Genomic DNA, 21201 nt, shown 5'->3' with positions numbered 1-21201 from the left:
GTCAATTTTTATGTACAACGGTAAAAAACACGATCAAAAACCATTCCTGATCACTTTTTTTTCATTTTGATGCAAAAAAAATAATTACAAGACAACATTTTTTCGATGGATCAACTATGGTCCCCTTGAAACGAGCTGTCAAGTAGGAACGTTTCTGTCGCCGATAGCAGCAGAGCGCCAAGACAAACTTGACCGTGATCCTGGTGCCGGCCGAACGCAACCGCAACTTTTGCACTAAAGTTAAACATTATGAGTTTCCGTTTGTTCTGGTAGAAACGCCAGGATCGTCTCAATTCCCTGCTCTGCTACTGATCCCTACACTCAAAGTCAAAAGTATCATTTTCTCAAATTCACCCGTCGTCACCCTTTTAAAAGGGTATCGAAAATGTACTGATTTTGACAAACCCTTTTGAAAGGGTGACGCCGGGTGAACTTGAAAAAAGGATAGAAAGTATCCTTTTGAAGGATACTTCTGATGTTTGTAGTTGAAATGTAGGAATGCCTTGATGATTCGGATCGATTATTATGGGAAGGAATTTGTCGTTCTTTTGGAAGCCGCTGTGCACATGGGGATCGAGTTATTATGGGGAGGACCCGGGAGGAATCGATGGATGTAATTCAGCAACTTCTTGGTTCTCCGTCTTGTTCTCCGTTGGATTAGGCGGGCCCGACTGAGCTGGAGGAATGTGGCTATGATTGTGGGTGGGTGGCGGCTCGGTTCTCTCTGGAGCTGAAGCAAAGTTGTCTTGAGCTGGAAATAGGGCGTCCAATTTTCCCGGGTTTTGGATTTCCCGGGAAACGGGAAAAATATTTTTTGAAATTCTGGGGAATTTTTGAAACATGTTAGGTCGGTGTTATAATTTCAATTCAATGTTTTTTTTTATTCAGATAAACTCGGATATTCTTGCACCCTTCGACATAGTTGTAGGAAATTGATTCCTACAAGAATCTCACACTTGGACAATATTGGGCGAGACCTGCGCTACCGGCTGCAAAAATTGATTCAAATATGCCTTATTTTTCTGCGTGCCATACATATTTGCGAATTTTCCCATACTAACTTCAACGATAAAAAGTGACCCCTAAACCTTTACCGATTTGCCTCAAAATTGGTACAGTTACTTATTGTTGTCTAAATCGAACCAGTATCTCTTGAGATTTTCCCAAGTTTCAAATTTGTCTTGTCACCCTAGCTTTGATTAAACGCAATTTTTTTTGATTATACACTCAAACCCCGATGGTTTGACACCAACTGTTGTCAAACGAACGGGATCACTTTTTAGTTTGACACCCCTTTTACACGGAGTTCACACACACTACCAAACGTTTGTTTTGATAGTGTGCGTGAGCGCCGTGTAAAAAGTGACAATTGGGTCCTAAAATGAAGCTTAGATTGCTGATATTATTGTTTACAGCGATAAAGCTTATTTTTCTGAGTACAATGACCCTTTGTACGACCACAAAGGGTTTAAAATGGATTTTTAAATCAATTTTGAAAAATTAACTTCGCGGTCCTTTTTGACAGAAAAGGTCCTACTTGACAGCTCGTTCCAAGGGGACCATAGTTGATCCATCGAAAAAATGTTGTCTTGTCAATTTATTTTTTTGCATTAAAATGAAAAAAAGTGATCAGAAATGGTTTTTGATCGTGTTTTTTACCGTTGTACATAAAAATTGACATAGGGCTTTAGTACCCAATTACACAAATCGACGGTAACATTTCAAAAGGCATCATGTACATTTTGACACTTTCTGGGTTATTGCATATTCTGAAAGTACTCCTAATAAGCTACCTCTCCACCAAAAATGAGCAAAAGTTACTTCAGTAAAGTCTGTTTAATAATGATTTTAAATAAAGTAACATAAACAAAATCTCTGGCATCAGCAGTGCCTGTTTATATAGCCCTGTCAACCTGTCAAATAAAAGACTACATGAACCTCGCGACGAATTAAAAGCATCATGAAAAAAGCGCCATGTACATTCGGCGAAGAAAAACGAATCATAACAAAGCGTCCCCCTCAATGACAGCAGAGTGATATAGACGTTGGTGATTTCAAAAGAAGTTATGTTTGTTTTTCTCAAATAAAATTACGGAAATAATGTTTTATTGAATTTGGATGATCAAGTATCAATAAAAGCAACGTTTTTCATCGTTTGTTATCATTAGAACATCTTATTTTGCTTTTATATTAAAATGGGAATTGAAAATGGATGCTCAACATTCAAATGCGTTTTTCTCAAAACGCATAGTTTGTACATGATGCTTTTTGAAATGTTGGCGTCGACTTTTTAGTTTGACTTTGACCAACCAACAAGGTACAAACTAAAAAAGTGTCAAACGAAAAAGTGACCAACCACCGGGGGTTGAGTATATTCAGCAAAATATTTTGTTGAATCAACCCTCGTACAGGATGATTAACAAAATATTTTTTCTGTGTGTGCGAAAGTTTCACTCCATATTACGGCTCACATCTCTCTTTTTATTTTCTCGATAGGAGAAGCGTGAAAAAGGGGAAGGAAGAGTGGGGGAGAGTTCTATCGAAAAATTAAAAGTGCAACATGGAGTTAAACTTTCTGTCAAGCTCCTGTGAAGTTTTCCATGACAGCTGGGAAAATTTCACACCATGTTACCGGCTCACATCTCTCTTTTTAATTTCTCGTTATTTTTTCGGCAGTCACGTACGTGTACTTTGGACAAACTTTGTAAAGACACGTGTAATGGCCTATCTACAATCACTTAGCTTAGAACATCTAAGTAAAGTAGTTACTTAGGAAAGTACGCAACTTACGGCCGTCATCCACAATCAACTTAGAAATTTTGCTGGGCTGATATACGTTGCTATGCAGTTGTTTGTTTACCTTTGATATTGAAACGTCAACTTACCGTAGATTTTGAAATTTTTCAAACCATACGTCAGTTTCTAATTTGATTACTTTTCCATTGTAGAAGCTCGGCTTCATTTCCATTGATTCAAATTCCTAAGCTAAGTGAAATTTTCTAAGCTAAGTGATTGTAGATAGGCCATAAGAAACGCCAAAATACGTGACTGCTAACGGGATATGAAAAAATCCACTCTTAAAATTTGCTGCAGATTTCTGCACGGCGAGCCCGCAGATAAACTGACCAGCGTAGTCCCACGCCAACCCGGCACAAGTTCTGTCACATTTGCAAACGTCATCCGCGCGGGACGCACACCACCCACTTTTATGTTTACATGTGCTTGTGTGATGTAATCACCCGCACGCACGCTCTCTCACCAAAAAAGTGGGGTTTCTCTCGCCTTGCCTCCTGTCAGTTTGAGCTGGTGGCGGTCGCAGTGTGGCATGCTGAAAATTTTCTAATCCGCAAGTTTCGTGTCCTGCGTCGCTGAAAACGGGGAGAAAGACAGGATTTGTGTTCAGTGAGGTGGAAAGGATTGTTTTTCCTGTTTGCGGAAATGATCCGCGGCTGTCACGACGGTGGCGTGATGAATTTGTTCCGTCGCGAGTTCGTGTGAAAGTTGAGTCGATCGATCGATCGCGGAGAAACGTCAAACGCAAGCCGGGAGTGAGAGAGAGAACCTGCCTCGTCCCTCTTTAGAAGCTGATAACGTAATAAAGACACTTTGTTGCTGGCCGTAGATTAGGAGGGAAGCGTTTCGTAGCAGTAGCAGATCAGTTGCAGTAGATTAGCCACGGTGATTGGACCACGGGATAAACCGCAGCTGGACGAGTGGAACATTCCGGACGGTGTCATCGAGCTGCGAGATCGACGAAAGATGAAGAAACGAACGCCGCCGTCCTCCCTGGCCGGGAACTCCCCGGCCCACCAGCAATCCGCCGGCCGCGATCCGACGACCATCAACGAGTTCAAGTACATTAACGAACGGCCGGTGGACGACATTTCGCTCAACTTTTTCTACAAGCCCCACACCATCACGCTGCTGGCCGTGTCCATCTTTGGCGTGATGTACTTTGCCTTCGTCCGGTAAGTGTATCCCACAAGAGTCTCGTCCAAGGGCACACCCCAATCTCGTTCCATAATTTCGGACAATTGGGGTTGATTTAATTAGCAGGAGCCCACACTGAGTTCGAACCGCGCTTTTGCGGTGTGGCGCGCGGGGTGTTAGATAATCGATCGGCAATCGCACACAACCACGACCACCAGGCAGTCTTTTGTGTTTTTGTGTGTGCGGTTCCGACCTCTGGCCACCCGTCATCCGATATTCTCTCGTGTGACGGGGTTTTGTTGTGTTGTTCCCTCCTTTGCAATGTGCTTTTTGAGCGCGTTCGTTCTGTGGTCGTCGTCACACGGATTCTAGGCGCGCGGCACTGTTCGGCCTAGAAGTCGATTTTCGAAGCGTGAAGTCTCGTGACAAGGCGAACCGATAATGGAAAAATATTGGAGAATTGATTTGATTTGCGGTAGAGCTGCCGAAATTATTGCAATCAAGATTGTGCTTCGATAGTGCTTCATAGGACTTTCCAGATTAGAACTTGAGGAAAAACATGACAAATTAAAATGAATAATCGTCACGAACACTTAGACTGAGTTTCGAAATCTGTGTCGGTTCTTTTTGACCAATTAGTGTTTGGGAATTCTTATTCCTCCGAATATCAAACTGATCAAGCTTAAAAAAGTAGCTGGAAAAAAATGCGTCCCAAACAGGAAATTACGAAACACAGTTTCTTTAAAAAATCATGTTAAAAAATGACTTTTCCACATTCAATTCCTTGTAAATTTTTTGTATCCAAGAGATTTTAGGAAAACGATGTAATTTGGATGGTTCACCTTTCTTTTATTAGGAGAACTTCCATAATTATTTTTTGTTCTTACATTTTAATTTTATTTCGCTGTAAATTTTTAACCAAATCCTTCCTCAACCCTGTACTGCCCAAATTTTGTTTTCAATTTTTTTTTATTTTTGCCGTGTTCAGGAGCTCATTTTAAGCTACTTTTGTTTTATAAAAAACTTTACTTCTCTTGTTTTATTTTTAGTGTTTTTATTTGCGTTTATCTTGTTAAGTTTATGTTTTTTTTTTGGTAGTATTCGGCCTATTCTACCACCTCCTATCATAACATTTTGCCTATCTAATTTTTTCATGTTTTAACAGTCACTTTTTCAATTTTTACTTGTTTTTCACATTTTCTGCTATAGAATGGCACCATTATCATTTAAATTGTAAAAAAAATCGTAGAGGCATAGTCTGAGACACTACAAAAATTACTGCATACTTCTTTTTACTTTTACTTTTGATTTTTTGATTCTTTTTACTTAAAATATAGAAAATGTTAGTTAAAACACAACCAATGTTCACTCCTAAAAAAATTACATAAAAACACATTGGCAAAGTCAAACTTCCAACCCTAAAATTTTCTAAAATTTTAAGAGTTCTTCTTTCCAATGCTTTTTGAAGATCAAAAATTGGTTGAAAAATTGATTTTTGACGAATTTTCAGATCGAAGCCCGTCTAGAGGCGGGGTTGGGTTGTAGAGGGTTAAGCCGACGCCAACATTTCAAAATGTATCATGTACATTTTGACACTTTCTAGATTATTGCACATTCTGAAAGTACTCTTAAAAAAATACCTTTCCACCAAAGATGAGCAAAAGTAACTTCAGTAATGTTTGTTTAATAACACTGACCTACAAAAATTGACAATATGACTGCGCAGGCTCAACTCGACGGGAAGCATAAACTTTGGATTCCCCAGAAAAACGACTGAATTTTTTGAAAAATTCTAAATGCACGTGTTTCTGGGGACTCCAAATTTCATGCTCCCCCTCGAGTTGAGCCATTTTTGTAAATTTTTGTAGATCAGTGTTATCAATACAGTGATATAAGCAAAAGCTCTGGCAACAGCAGTGCCTGTTTATATAGTCCTGTCAACCTGTCAAATAAAAGGCTACATAAGGATGATAATAAAAAAAAATTGACATCAGGTGATTGCATCATGCAACCTTTGGATTGTAGTCCAGTGCGCGGTCCGATTGATCCACACGGGCGGGACAAAATAATAGTAATAATAATACATAAAAAATCTTCCAGTGCCTTAGTCATATTTTAGGTTTCTATGTAAAATTATTATATATAAACCCAAAATATGACCAAATATCGATTATTTGGCTCAATTCAGATTCAGATTCAGCGGGCAAAATTACATGGAAAAGTTTAAAGAAAAACACCCCTGAGATTCTTTCAGAGTTTGTAGAGCTAGATCTCTTTCGAATGCAACCTAGTGCTTACAATTTGGCATGCGCCTGTTCGGACGGTGTAGAAATAATCCAACTAAATTTTGTGAATCAGCCGCTTCGCAGCAGATCAAACTGTTGAATGTATTTAAGAACAGTTTTTAGTGTGTTTGTAAATGTACATGTGTGTGTGTGCGTGTGTGTTTCCTTACATTTTTTAGTTTGATCCTTTCCGGAAATCCTTTCCTGCTCCTTGTAACCGTCCTATCCACAATCCTATCCAAATTCATCATTTTAATCTTTTAAATCTATCGTGCACTTTTTGTTCAGTGTAACTTACAAGTTCAATTGAAATTCCCTGCTGACTCCGCCGGAATCCAATTCTGCCTTGCCGTCTGTGTGTCGTTCTTGGCCGTGATCTAGCGGCCCTCTGTTGTTCCCTCGGAACGTTTTCTAGTCGCGCAACCGTACTACTAGGATTAGGATATATTTTAACTTGTTTGTTTTGTTTGCATGCTTTTTGTTTACCAGTCTTGCGTTCGATCGTGATTGTACCTCCTCGTTTGTGATCGTCCACTTCGTGTTGCATGCACGCCGGATTCAATCCACAAATCGCACAAAAAAGCGCACTTTTCAACACTTCTCACTATCTTCCTATCTTCTAGCTGCACGTAAACTTTTTCCACTTTCCTCTAACTTCTTGTGAACGTTTGTTTACGTTGACTTTGCACTTTTTCTACTCTCTATCTCTCTCGCTCTCTCTCTCTCTCGTGACAGTCATTGTCAACGCGTCGCGTCGAAACAATTTGCGGCGTTGCTGCGACAGTGTCTGATCGGGTGGCAGTGTTGTCGGAACATTCCCCGGCCCGTAACCCGATCCGGGAGTTCGCTTCCGGTTTAGGGTTACCTACTCGCATCTCCGACACTGCCAGCTTTGCCACCGCTCGTTTGCACCAGCCGCTTTCGGTGCGCACGCACGCCTTGCTCACCCACTCGTCCTTGCCCACGATCGATTCGTCCACGGGGCCCCGAATCCAGCACTTCCGTTCGTTGCCCTCCTTGGTCTGGGCATTTCTCTCCCGCGACATCGTCTTCCCGAACCTCGTCCGCCTTGGCAGGTTCTCGTCGCTTCGTCGTTTCCATGTTGCGCCGGCCAGCTGTTTGGGACGCTGCCACGTGTCCCGTAGAGCCACCGCCGGATGTGGCGACGGTAGAGCCCCGCCCGGTTGGTTTGGTGAAGCATCTCGCTGAAAAGATATGGGATAAATCGCTTCAGCCTCGTCCGACTGCTGCAACACGTATGCAAGCGGACGTGCGTTCTCCGCTTCGTCGATGGCAGTCTTTTGGATCTCGTCCATAAGCCGCCGCCCATGGTCTAGCGCCATGAGCGCTTCACTGACCGATCGCATCAGTCGCTCCCAAGCATCTCCCAAGTGAGATGACAGGGGAGGATTGACCGACCACGTCGTCCGCACCCACGTCAGCTGAGCCGCGCAGTTGTTGACGATTTCCCGGACCATCTTCGTTGGCGCCTTGCTCGTCTCGTGGCCGTTGGTATTCGGAACTGCCCCGGGGTCCAAACGATGTTCGCTCGCTGCCGCTCTCGGCTTTTCCAGCTGCTCATCTTCGGTTGTGCAGTCCTCGTTCCGCTGGCGATTCGTGGGCTCATTTTTCTCCTTCAGTGCCGGGTTCTTCTCCGGCTCTCGACCCAGAGTGGTCGTCGATTCTTCCAGAATCTCTCGTGCTTGCGTCTCCTTGGGCTCGCTAACCGGAACTGTAGACGGCTTTCTGCCGTCCTGCATATCCGGCACCTTCCGCTTTTCGGGCGCTTGACTGCTGCTCACTGGAACCACCGAGTGCACATTCAAATGGACACTTCTGCGCGGTTTGCGCTTCTCCGTTCCGTAAACCGTCCATCCGACCTTCGATCGCACGGCAATCGGCTCACAAGGCTGGCCGATTCGTGACTCCAATGGCGCGAACAGATGCAGGTTGTCCAATCCGATCAGGATCGTCGGTACACCTGACGGAAGATCTTCCAGCGGCACGCCGGACAGATGCGTGTACTTTCCTACCACTTCTGGGTAGTTCACGTCCTGCTGTGGCAAAAGCAGCTCTCCAACGGTTCGCGTCGACAGCGGAAACTTCTCTGTCGATCCCTTGGCTGACAGCATCAACTCCACCTTACGCGATCCGTCCTCAATCCGGTTGATGTTTCCGGTCCAGTTGACAATCAACGGCTCTGGAACTCCCTCTGCCTTCAACTGCTTGGCCACGGCGTCATCCACCAGCGTCGCCGACGATCCTTCGTCCAGGAACGCTACAGTGTCGTACTGTCTCTTTCCGGCGTGCAGTGTTACTGGCATCATGCGGAAAATCACCGAACGACTCGAGTTCTCCGCTTTCTGCAGCTGCACCGTCTCTTCCGCGCGGTGTAAGAGGGGATGATGGTCGCCGACGCAGTTCGGCACCGTACACCGGCCCCTGAAGTTACACGGTCTAGAACCGTGATTGTTCAGACACCGGCCACACAGCTTCAATCTCTCCACTTCCCTCAGCCGTTCCGCGACGTTCATTCGCTTGAAGTCCTCGCAGGATCGGATGAAATGATCCGCCCGCTTGCAGAACCAGCAGGGCCTGCTGGGTCTCTCGATGCGCGGCGCTTCGTCCTGATTCAGCTCCGTTTCATGGACATGAACGAACGCTCTGCCATGCGGCTTTCCTCTTTCTGGCTTGCTGTTGTCGCTCGAGTTCTGGGGTGAGAAATCCGCCACTTCCGAAGCGTCGTCCACGATCCCCTTCATAAAGTTCGCAAACCTTCGCAGTGGATTCTCCTTGTTGCCCCGCTTGAACCTGACCCAATCCATCTGATAGCTAGGCGGCAACTTCTCGATCAGCTCCTGCACCAGCATGGGATTGTTCAGGTGGTCTTGCAGGCCTGCAGCTTCAAGGTGGTCGCACAACTGCTTCACCACCATCCCGAAGTTAATGAAGGTACCCAAGCGATCGGCATGCGGTGCCGGCGCCTGCCTCACCTTCTCCAGCAACGCTTTCAGTAGCTTCTCTGGTCTCCCGAACATGTTTCGGAGATCTTGGATGATGCCCGGCACCGCACTCGGGAAAACTAGGCTGCTTCGCACGTTCTCCAGCGCCTCGCCGTCAAGTGCTTCTACGAGCCGCGTGAGATTTTCGATGTTGGAGAAGCCACACGCTGCCGTGGTGTGCTCGAAGCAACTGATGAACAGCGGCCAGACTTCCGGTTCGCCCTTGAACTTCGGCAAGGCATGCGACACCACCTTTCGCGCGGCCATTTGCTCTCGCGTGATGCGAGTAGTGTTGCCAAACGATCCGCCACCCTTCTTGACGCCACCTTTTGCGGACTTGACCGAATCGCTATCTTCTCCAGAGTCCTCATGATCGCTGCTCTCCGGAGTGACTTCCGGTTTCGGCTTTGGCTTCGGTTTCCCTCCAGTTCCAGAGTTCTCGCCGCCCTTCAACCAGTCGGTCACTTTCTGCTCCGTGGACTTCTCGGCCTTCAGCGCTTCGACCTTGGCCTTGCTAGCATCGATCTGCTTCTTCAGAGCTGACCGTTTCTTTAAAAACTCCTTCTCTACAGACAACTGACGCTGCAGCATCTCCTGATCGTGCGCCAGCTGCTTCTGCTCGATCTCGCGCTGAGTTTTCAACTCAAGCGCCTGCATTTCCGCCTCCTCCTTCATCCTCTGCTCGCTCCAGGCCAGCTTTTCCGCCAGACGTTTCTTGCGCAGCTCAATTTGCTTCACGAAAGCCTCCCGCTCGGCACGCTGTTCCTCAGCCAACTCCTCTTCAGTTGGAACTGCAACAGAACTAGCGCCTGGGACGGTTCCCGAATCGCTGATGGCGCCCGACTTCTTCGTCTTATTCCCCGGAACTTTCAGCAGAAATTCGGAGTCGACACACTTCGGACAGATCCACTCTTCTTCCGACTCTTCATCCACGCCCGAGCACTTTGTATGAGCCCACGAACCGCACTTAGAACACTCCTCCCAACCACGATCGTGCTTGTCTGCCTTTCTGCAGAACATGCACTTCGTTTCCTTCATACGGGAAACCATTTCCAAATCCGGTTTAAAAAATTTTGATTTTTTCTACACCGTCCGAACAGCGCCTTTTCGAGATATTCAAGTTTTAAATTTGTACACTCAACCCCCGGTGGTTGGTCACTTTTTCGTTTGACACTTTTTTAGTTTGTACCCCGTTGGTTGGTCAAAGTCAAACTAAAAAGTGACGAACTGTCACTTTTTACACGGTGCTCACGCACACTATCAAAACAAATGTTTGGTAGTGTGTGTGAACTCCGTGTAAAAGGGGTGTCAAACTAAAAAGTGACCCCGTTCGTTTGACAACAGTTGGTGTCAAACCATCGGGGTTTGAGTGTATATTTTTTACCTTAAAATGGCTGTAACTTTTGACTCTTAAATCCAAATTGACCTGTCAGAAAATAAAAATGTTTGGGCTCTAAAAGTGCCCCGAATAACACTTTTTTCTAAAACTTAATCCTCAATTGCTACGTTCAAAAACGGATTTTTGAAGGTTTTATTAGATGCTTTCTCTAAATTTGGTCGTAGAAAGCGTAGATTGTGAGATAAAATTTTGGTGACTCCGACAAAATTGCTTGAATTGGCTAGCTCAACAACTTTCTAGAAGGCAAAAAAAGCCCAAAAATATTCCTGAAAAGTTAGCTCCAATACTTCACATTTTTTCGGACAATTCATTTTCCACGTAATTTTGCGGACTGGACCACTGTGCAATGTGGGAAAGGGAAGTAATTTGAGATTTTAGAAGGTATTGTTTTGATTTCGAACAACAACACAGAACGGGGTTTCAGCTACCTTCTATCTTCTGTTCTCATTTAGTTTTCTTCTGTTTATTATCCACCATTTGATGCAGGCCAAGGATTGATACCTAAGAGCATGCAATGGCACTGACCTTCTTGCGTGCTCTTCGGTTGACGAACCTGGTGCATAAGATCGGTCAAGGCCCGTTCTTACACTGAAAATTGTGAATTGCGAATTGCGAATTGTTTATTATCCACCATTTGATTTTTATTATATTAACTTTTGTTTTCTTTTATCCCTCAACGCTTTTCCATTCTATTTGACCAAATAATACTGCTGTAGCAAAATGTGTGTTTTTTTTTAAATTAAATATGCTTTATTGGATCTTTCTTATAATAATTACATTTGGTTTACATAATAAGTGGTCAGCTGTTGCTCTTCACCTTTAGTTTGCTTTTCGTGTTTTAACACTGTTCATTTTTATGACATTAAAAGGGAATGATTTATGTTTTTTGTAACACTAGGTACAACGAAGAAAAAAAAATGTAAAGAAAACATAACCTAACCTGAAACTAAATTAAACTTACACTTACAATCAACTAAACAAATCATTGAATCAAGGGGTATTCAGAAATAACAAAAGTTTGCTTTTTCAATTGATATCGTTCTGATTGTTTTCACGAAAATATTTGTTAATTCAAATTTCCACAGGTTTTCAAAAGGGTTAGAAAGCCTTTATATCTATTATAGGATAAGTATGTTTTGTAAGCTATTTGAAAAGAACAATTAAAGATAATCAACTTTGAACTGGGGCAAACCCGGAAAACTAACCAAATAGTCCTTTTGAAATCAAACTGACAGTTAAATTAAAATGTCTTATTAGCAAAAGCTTTGACCGATAAAAAAAAGAGCAATTCAACTTAAAAATTGTTATTGTCATGCTTCAAATTCCGTACAAATCCGTATTACACGAAAAAATCCGTACAAAAATCCGGCCTGTTAAAATCCGCGAAGAGTGTCAAAAAATGCAAAATATCAATGATTACAGAAAAAAAAAAATGTAGAAGTTTTCCTGAATTCTAAATTAGTTAAAATTCTGAAAGTTTGTATAAATAACGAATAATCGTTATAAAATGTAGTTTACAAAGTTGATTGTTCAAGTGTTTTCAATAAATCTTTTCGAGGGGAAGAAAATTGCAATGACAGAATCTCTCATCCGTCGATGTGCCTTTTGGGCTGCGATGTTAAGGGAAGGGTTACTTTTACGTTTGACTGCATACAACTGTCATTCGTTAATAATTTATTTTTTGTTATTTCTGCCTTCACCCAAACACAGCGACCAAACGGACGTCCAGGAGAACATCTGGGCCGGCATGGTGTGCGTAATCTTCTTCTTCCTGATCATCTCGGTGCTGGCGTTCCCGAACGGACCCTTCACCCGACCCCATCCCGTCGTGTGGCGCATGCTATTCGGCCTTTCGGTGCTCTATCTGCTGTTCCTGCTGTTTCTCATGTTCCAGGACTACAAGTCCATTATGGGGATATTCTACTGGTTCGATCCGACGCTGCGCGCGTTCCACATCGACATGGACAAGGTGGGATTTAGTTTTGGTGAAAGGTTTGAGGTTGGGTTTAATTTTGGTTCTTTTCCTTCCAGGACTACGCCGCAAACTGCTCGGACGTGAGTTTGGAGCGCATCTGGTCGCACGTGGACGTGTTCGCGGTGGGACACTACCTGGGGTGGGCATTTAAGGCGGTCCTGATCCGGCACATGGGCATCCTGTGGGCCATTTCGGTCATGTGGGAAATTACGGAGATTACGTTCGCCCATTTGCTGCCGAACTTTGCCGAGTGCTGGTGGGACGCGCTCATTCTGGACGTGCTGGTTTGCAACGGGTTCGGCATCTGGTGCGGGCTCAAGTTCTGCAAGCTGCTCGAGATGCGCGAGTACAAGTGGGCCAGCATTCGGGACATTTCGTCGACCACGGGGAAGCTGAAGCGGGCCGTGCTGCAGTTTACGCCGGAAAGCTGGGCGCACGTGCGTTGGCTCGATCCGACCAGTACGTACATGCGGTTCTTTGCCGTGAGCCAGCTGGTGCTGCTGTGGCAGGTGGGACGATTAGTCGCGGGTTAAGTGGCACCAATTTCAACGAACATCTCTCCGTCGTTTCAGTTGACTGAGTTGAACACCTTCTTCTTGAAGCACATCTTCGAGATGCCTCCGTCCCATCCGGTGGTCATCGGGCGGCTCGTCTTTGTCGGTCTGTTCACGGCGCCCTCGGTCCGGCAGTACTACATCTACGTAACGGACACCCGCTGCAAGCGGCTGGGAACGCAGTGCTGGGTGTACATCGCCATCCTAATCTCCGAGGCCATCCTGTGCATCAAGAACGGCCGGGAGCTGTTCGAGCGCACCCAGGTCAAGAACATCGTCTTTTGGCTGTTCATCCAGGCCGTCATCTCGATCATGTTCGTGTACAGCTGCATGCTTTGGCACAAATACGTGGACGTAAGTCTGAAAGACTCGCGAGATTGCGGATGTGACTCAAGCAAATCTTCTTCTTTTAGGGTGATGACTCGCAAGATTCCTCCCCAGTGAAGCAGCCCAGCCGAGAGTTCAAAGATTCAGCCGTCTTATCAGGTGATTCCAAAGGTACGTAACACACAGTCGTATGACTCGCTCAGCTGATTTTCGTTTTCTTTCTTGCTTTCCCTCTTCACACCCGGATTTGTTTCAATCCGGAACTCGCCCGTTATCACCCCACACACTTCTTCGTTCGCCCAATTTGACCCAAGTACTTGCTTGCGACCTTATCAGCTGCGGCCCCTTCTTTAAAGACACCCCGTTTGTTCTTGTTCTCTCTCTCTCTTTCCCACCACAAAAAAAACAACACCTACAAAAACCAACCAAACAAACATTCAGGACCCGAATACTACGTACATCCCGTATTCGTCGCACATGCACACGGTAAACTCAAAGATCCCGATCTAAACCGCACCAGTTACGATATCAAGATTAAAATTGTTTAGGGGGTTTGGCTTTTTAAAACAACACACGAAACGGTTTACAACACACAGTTTAGTCAAATTTTAAAGCAATCTCACTTTTACGCCAAAGACTCGGAACACACTGAGCAGTTGTGATACATTTAGATACTAGATGGCTTGTTTAGGTTAGGAAGTTTTAAAAATGCAATTTAAATATTCTCTTTTGATTTGTTTTTGTAAGTTCAGCATGCTTAGTATTTATTTCAAAACTTAAAACTACTTCAAATACTGATAAATTATTGCTTGAACTAGGAATAGTGTTTGCCTCTTTTTATATTTTCAATTTTGACTCAAAGCAGGTTTAAAAATCAAAACGATGAATTATTTCAACGCATTTAAGAACTAACATTTCGGTTAATTTTCACAATTTGTTTTTCGTTATTCCTCAGAATAATATCAAGTTTAAAATCAAATGTTGTTGGCCCAAAAATAACAAAATGTGTTATTTTTACAATAAAGGAAACGCCTGGTACAAACATAAATTTAAAAAAATGGATAAAAAATACCTTTTTTGAAATTTTAAAATAATTAAAGTTAAAAAAATGCAAAAAAAATCGCAATACGACATTCTATAAGGCTTATATCAACAATTAAAATTGACTTGATCCTAGAGACCCTAAATAGGGAGACTGGTCTAAGCTGGCTAAATCGATCTGGCAACGTATGTTTTGAGCTTGGCAACACTGATAAGTTTTACTGGGCGTAAAGGCAAATGCTCGTTTGGATACGTCAAACTCGTGTCTGTTTGGATACGTCAAATTCACTTTGACCAGTCTCCCTATTTAGGATCTCTACTTGATCCTCCATGCGCCTCCAAGCCTGGTAATTTATATGGAATAAAGTGTTATGTAAACCTGTTCAAGATTTAGTCAGGATTTTAAAAACTTTTCAATTATTAATTAAGTTAGAAAAATCACAAAATTTTAGTTTTTGAAAGCTATCATAAAAAAATAAAACATAAAACAAATAACAAAACCTGTACCAAATGTATGCATGTAAAAAATATTTTGATACTCAGGTCAGATTAAAAAGTATTGTAATTTGAGGTAAAAACTTCCCGGGAAAATTATTTTTGGGCTCAGGAGAAACCTGGGAAATTGAAAGTTGAAATCTGGCGGCTACCCTGGAAATGAGCGCTTCCCTAACACGGATGTGAACTTGAAGTACCCAGAATGCCTCAAACCTATTGTTGAATTTACAGTACTTCCCGATGAACTGAAGAAACATGAAATACGTACTCTTTAGTTTGACAGTTTTGGGCTAACAGTTCCATCTTGGATGTTGGCCTAGTTAGATCAAGCGAGGGATAGGACACTGCTCTTTCTTGGGGATTGGTAGCCATAACCACACCTCCTTGACAAGAAATGAAAATTGGGGAACAATTCTTCTCACTCTTCTCTATTTAAATCACAATGAGTTATGTCGTTTTTTTCTCCACACTAGATTTGGATAACTTCTGCATGCTCGTTGAAGTACTTTTTCCACCATTCCATAACTATGCTTTTATTCACGATCAGGTTTCACTCAATATTGCGCCGTACAAGTATGATTTAAGCAAGAAATCCCTGCAGTTATGTTATCTGAAAGGATCGAATGGCTAGCGATGCAAATGCGAGCGCATTGTTCAGTTTGATGTTATTTTCATTTGTTATGTTATTTTCGGTGGGTAATGTTTTTCAGCAGTAGTGAACAAGATACTATAATTTCAAATACTCATGTATATCCAATTGGAATATTTACTCTTGATTTAGCTCATCTTTTCGACTGAAAATCTACTTTACCGACATTATACAGCACGACGATAGCAATCACTAGTGGAGCCAGTTGTTAAATGAGGACGTTCTAAACATGGATATCTCCCAATTTAACAAAAGGGTGCTTGCTCTACGTTTATATGGCACACTTGGCTGAGTTTTAACAAACTTGGCCTGGTGAGGTATGGTTATCAAGACATACCTAGCACATAATTTTTAACAACAGAAAGCTGTTGACTGCGAATCCTTGTTCCGTCGGCGCTTTCTCCTTAACTAGAACAATCTTTCAAATCGACCTTGTTTGCTTATTTATAGTGCTTCGTCTTATTTATTTAAACCTTTGCATATTTTTGTTTACTTTTAGGCAAATCATCGACCAAAAACTCGCCTAAATCCACTCCTACCAAAAAAGCAAGATCTCATCACAATAGTGTTAAGGAAGATTAAAGAGGCAAATCTTAGATCGAGCGAGCGAGACAAAATTACGCTGATGATAAATTATCCACTCACACACCACACACACGAGAGAGCATCTGACTGAATGATGTGCGAGATTCATTTCCAAAACGAAAACGTGGATCATTTTTGGTTCAGTTGATTTACACAACGTTCAGCATGCATGGAAATAGGTTTTACCCGTAAGGAAAGAGGGACATTGACTACTTTTGCGTAGAAAAGGATGAACACGTGAGAACGCGTCCAAAATTGTGTGCCAGACGTTTGCAAAATTTTATTTATAATTTTTCGCAGATTCAAATCGTGGACACTAACAAATAATAATTGTTGATAAGTTTTAGATTGTAATTGACCGCAGTTTCGGTAGAACACTGAGCAGAGACTGGATAAAATCCTACTTCAAAGTTTATTTGCTTTATTGTTTTAGTTGTTCTTTCCTTTTAGTTTAGGTAGTTTATGCAAATTTTGTTTTTATAGTTTAAAGCAACCCGTAGAAGAAGAGTTTTAGCTTTCTAGCCAACATTGGAAAGAGTTGAACGCAGAGCAAAGACAGAGAAAAAAAAATGTATGCCTTGATATGAAAAATTCAATGTGATTAACAAAATACAGTTTAACTTGTAAAACAGAGTCATCCCAACAGACAAAAAAACAAGCACATGTTTCGAAATAGACTACAACCGAATTGAAATAGTTTAGCCTTCCTTCCTTCTTAAAACGTCTTTCTAAAACTAGATCTTTACCGTAGCTCGTAACTCCAACAGCAGAGAGATTATAGATTCCGAATGGACATATCATTTTAAGAAAGGGCGCAGCTGCAACCAATAGAGCGAGCGAGCTGCCAACCACCTAGTAATCTTAATTGTGAATGTCAACTTTTTGATGTTTCTGAGTTCCGCTTCGAAGCTGTGCAGCAAGACCATTTTTGTTCAAATTGAATATTCGCTTCATCAATACGCGACAAGATAAAGGAAACGCAAATGTAAAGCGATGTTAAACGTATTTACAGAGAGAATAAAAAGGAGGAAAATTAACTTGTATAAATTAGTGATTTCCGACAGCGTACGTAGGTAGTTAAATGATGTTTCTTCGGAGATCTCTAGTCAGTAAGGTTCGCGCGTGAAAGACAACGTTACAACTTTGATTGATTAGTGTAAGCATAAATGATAATAAATAAAAGTAAATCTTTTCATACAACTTCAACTTATCGTGTTTTATTGTTTGTTGATGACACTTAAAAAAATTGGTGAGTTCATTCACTAACCCTGAATCAAAAAAATAGAAAAATCGATGTGATGTATATTTGGCGCGACGTATAACAAAAATGTTTTGTATTTCAACTCGTTGTAAAATCTGATTTTTCTCAGGTCGAGTCGGGACAATTATGTCCATAAACGAATATTGTTGACAATTTTCGAATATTTTTTTTTTTTTGCGAGATAGACATGGTGAAATTGAATGAATAATTATAAAAATGCTCTAAAACGGTGCTCTTAATCAAAACATCACAATAAAGTATTTTTTAATTGCAAATTCATTTTTTTTATCGCAAAAAAAAACCAAATTAGTGTAGTTTCGATACTTTTAGAGAATCACTGCCTTTCAGAAATGTGATGTGACATGCCCAAAATCAATTCTTCATTAATATACACTAAAAAATAAAATTTGGCATTTATTTCCACTAAAACATAAAAACACTTCCGTGTAAGCACGAGAGCAAGCAGCAGTCAAGTGCTCAATGCTCCATCGTTTTTTCGATTTTTTTCGCCGTAAATTACCGTGATTACCCGCGAGTTTGCTCCTGCAGCATGCCAAAGGCCGGCCGTGGCCGTGGCAGTTCGAGTGCGGCCTCGAAAAACCCGCGAAGTTCCTCTACCGGCCGTGTGCAAAAAGGTAAACAAACCAACGCCGTGTCGACCGCCATCGCGCAGGGGAGCGTGAGCGCAGAAGGCATCGACAAGTTACCCGGATATGTTCCGAGATCACCAGTGCGAACCCGTTCAGGTACTTCCGGTGCCACGACCAACACGTCAACATCCGCCAACATTCCCATCAGGAACGAGTTCCAGATGCTGAGCGACGACGAAGAAAACAACAACAACAACACCGACGGTAGCAGCACTACCGACGACGACGACGACGATGATGGTCGTGCACGGAAAAAAGTGCCGACGTCAAAAAAGAACTATTCTATAACTATTCAAAAGAACTAACGGAACGAAGACCACCTCCAATTTTTGTTTTGGACACGTTGGCGGACGATGTTGACGAGTTGCTGGAAGGCCTCGGATATTGTCTGAAAATCGGTAAGTCGTCAGTGCAAGTCTACACATTTGACACTAAGAACTTCGACCTGGTTGTGGAGAAATTGAAGAGTAAAAACTTCAAGTTCTACACATTCGACCCCGTGCAGAAGACAGCCGTTAAGGTCGTCTTGCAGGGGTACCAAGACCGCCCGATCTCCGACCTCAAGAAGGACCTCTCGGGTGCTGGAATAACGCCGCGTGACATAAAAGTCCTCTCGCGGAAGACAACAGTCACAGGTACACACACACTGTACCTGTTGTACTTCGACCGCGGCACCGTCAAGATTCAAGACCTGCGACGAACTAAGGCGTTGGACGGGTTTTGGGTAAACTGGCGGTACTACTCAAAGTACCCGTCGGACGCAGCACAATGCCACCGTTGCCAAAAATTCGGCCACGGCTCGCGGAACTGCAACCTCCCGCCCCGCTGTGTAAAGTGCGGTGAAACACACCTCTCTGAGGCGTGTGTACTGCCGTGCAAGGCGGACCTGGGGGGACAAGGCAGAGCAAACCAAGGCGCGCATCAAGTGCGCCAACTGTGGAGGTAACCATACCAGCAACTACCGTGGATGCAGTGCACGAAAAAATTACCTCGAGGAGCAGGAAAAGAGGAAGAAGAAAGCAGCAGCGTCCCACCCTCCTCATCGAAGTACGAGCGTAACCGTGCCGGCTGCTGGGCAGCGTACGGTTCCCGCGGACAACTCAGCATTCCCCCCTGGCTGGGGGCGATCGTTTGCCAGCGTGGTTGCTGCCGGTAGCGGCAATGCGGCCCAGCAAGAAGTCACCGGGGAAGATCTCTTCACCCTGCCAGAGTTCTTTGCTCTCGCGGGGGAGATGATGTCGAGGTTTCGGAGCTGCCGTAACAAGGCGGAGCAATTTCTAGCCCTTGGGGAGCTGATGATCAAGCACATCTACAAAGGACAAAATACTTTGATTTAGTTATAAGCTTTTTCTCTTTCTTTCCCCTTTCCTTTGCAATTTTAGCAAGTTTTTTTTTTAATTTTTCTTACTCTTGTTAGTGCCATAGTTATAGAAATAATTGTTCCAAAATGGATTATGATGCAACACACAGCTGAAAGGAACTCCAAAACTCTGTTATGAATTGCAAAAGAACTGATTGTATCTTGATTATTCACCAATAAAACCTAATTGAAATTTAAAACATAAAAAAAATTAAAGAAATCAAGTGCTGTGTCTTTTTCTGATCATAATCTAAAAATTTTCTAAAGAGACACCGAATTGATCGGAAACAGAAACAACACATTCACATCTCTGAATGCCACAGAAGTTGGTTTGTTTGCATCAGATCTGCTTTCCCTCTTTAGCAAAAGTGTTTAAAGGCCTACCGCTCGATGATAGCTAATATGTTCCGCAGGGACCGTAACAGCTGTAGCTAGATCTTTGATTTGATCAATTTTTGTGATTCCAGTTTGACAGCTTGCTCAGAGCAGACGTGTGTCTTTTGAGCGCGTTTTTGACGGTGTTTTTTTTAAACTTTCGCCGACGGCCATGGCGGCGGCCGCGACGGCGGTGTGTGAGTGGACGGAGCACAGGACTGAGGATGGAAGGCCGTTCTACTGGAACGCGGCCATGAAGAAAAGTGTGTGGGAGAAACCGGACGGGTTCCAACCCAAAACGCAGGCGGCGACGGGCATGGAGGTGGAAGACTCAGAAGGAGGAGGAGAGGACGGGGGCGAATTTCGTCCCGTGATCAAGGTTCGGCGCAGGAAGGCTAGGGAGGAGATCAACGACGGCAATGGCCAGGAAGTGGAGAAACTGCTCAGCAACAACAAGTTCAGCCCGCTAGCGGAGAAGAGCAACAACAACAACAATGCGAACCCAGCAGCAGAAAAAACCACCCCCGTGGTACCAGCACCCGGCAAGTCGGCCGGGGAGAAGAAGCAGCCGCCGCTGGTGGTGAAAGAAACGAGTTTCGCCCGCCTTGCGAAAGTGATGTCGACATGTAATGTCCAGCCGGAACACAAACTGACGCGGTACGGCACCAAAATTACGTGCTTCTCGAGCGACGACTTCGACACGGTGCAAGCTCACCTGAAGAAGAACAAGGTGCAGTTCTATACGCACGGAAAGCGCAGTGCGAGACCGCACCGGGTAGTAATGCGAGGTCTCCCGAACGCGGAACCGGATTACGTCAAGGAGCTGCTCAAGACGGAACATCAGCTGGACGTCTTGGCAGTACACGCCATCAGGCGGAAGCAGCAGCTTCCCGCCATCGATGAGACGCCTTTCATCGTGCTCTTCCCCAAGGGGCATACCAGTCTGAAGGAGTTGAGTAGCAAGGTAAAGAAAGTGGGACCAGTCGTCGTCCGGTGGGTGGCCTACCGGAACAAAGAACCGCACGTGACCCAGTGCAAGAACTGCTTGCAGTTCGGTCACGGAACCAGTAACTGCCATCTCAAGCCCAGGTGCAGCAGCTGTGGGGGTGCCCACAGCACGGAAAAGTGCAAAGCAGAAGAAACGGAAGCCAAGAAGTGTGTCAACTGCTCTGGATCTCACGAGGGTCTGGACCGCAGCTGTCCCAAACGTGCGCAGTTCATCCAGTCGAGGCAGCAGGCGTCCAAGCCGAAGCCGCCAGCATGGAAGAAGGACAAACAGACTCCGGCAGGAGCCACGTTGACCGCGGCGGATT

At 43.8% G+C, this 21201-nt stretch overlaps 2 protein-coding genes and 1 non-coding gene across 6 annotated transcripts; 2 read left to right on the top strand and 1 right to left on the bottom strand.

Moving 5' to 3' along the window:
- Nucleotides 1-3297: 3297 nt before the first annotated feature.
- Nucleotides 3298-17220, top strand: LOC120417570 (phosphatidylserine synthase). Of its 2 annotated transcripts, XM_039579674.2 has the most exons (7): nt 3298-3968; nt 12327-12585; nt 12648-13100; nt 13164-13499; nt 13559-13643; nt 13914-13958; nt 16157-17220. In XM_039579674.2, exons 1-7 carry the CDS (start codon nt 3760-3762, stop codon nt 16237-16239), a joined length of 1470 nt encoding a protein of 489 aa, XP_039435608.1. In that variant the 5' UTR covers nt 3298-3759; the 3' UTR covers nt 16240-17220. The 2 variants fall into 2 exon arrangements, with proteins under 2 accessions (XP_039435608.1, XP_039435609.1); XM_039579675.2 differs by lacking the exon at nt 13914-13958 and having other exon boundaries at nt 3301-3968.
- LOC120417569 (uncharacterized) lies at nt 6251-10265 on the bottom strand. 3 transcript variants are annotated; one of them, XM_039579672.2, is made up of 3 exons: nt 6702-10265; nt 6514-6646; nt 6251-6449 (listed from the first exon to the last, which is right to left on the bottom strand). In XM_039579672.2, the coding sequence occupies exon 1, from the start codon at nt 10253-10255 to the stop codon at nt 6917-6919; it is 3339 nt and encodes a 1112-aa protein (XP_039435606.2). In that variant the 5' UTR covers nt 10256-10265; the 3' UTR covers nt 6251-6449; nt 6514-6646; nt 6702-6916. The 3 variants fall into 3 exon arrangements, with proteins under 3 accessions (XP_039435606.2, XP_039435604.2, XP_039435605.2); XM_039579670.2 differs by having other exon boundaries at nt 6251-6646; XM_039579671.2 differs by having other exon boundaries at nt 6251-6643.
- Nucleotides 15907-16058, top strand: LOC120417599 (U11 spliceosomal RNA). The gene has a single exon (XR_005605485.1). It is a non-coding gene; the product is annotated as a U11 spliceosomal RNA (small nuclear RNA).
- Nucleotides 17221-21201: the final 3981 nt, after the last annotated feature.

The sequence above is a fragment of the Culex pipiens genome, chromosome 2 (genome assembly GCF_016801865.2).
Source record: "Culex pipiens pallens isolate TS chromosome 2, TS_CPP_V2, whole genome shotgun sequence".
In the NCBI taxonomy this organism is placed as follows: Eukaryota; Metazoa; Arthropoda; class Insecta; order Diptera; family Culicidae; genus Culex; species Culex pipiens.
This window is presented reverse-complemented; position numbering and strand designations above follow the sequence as displayed.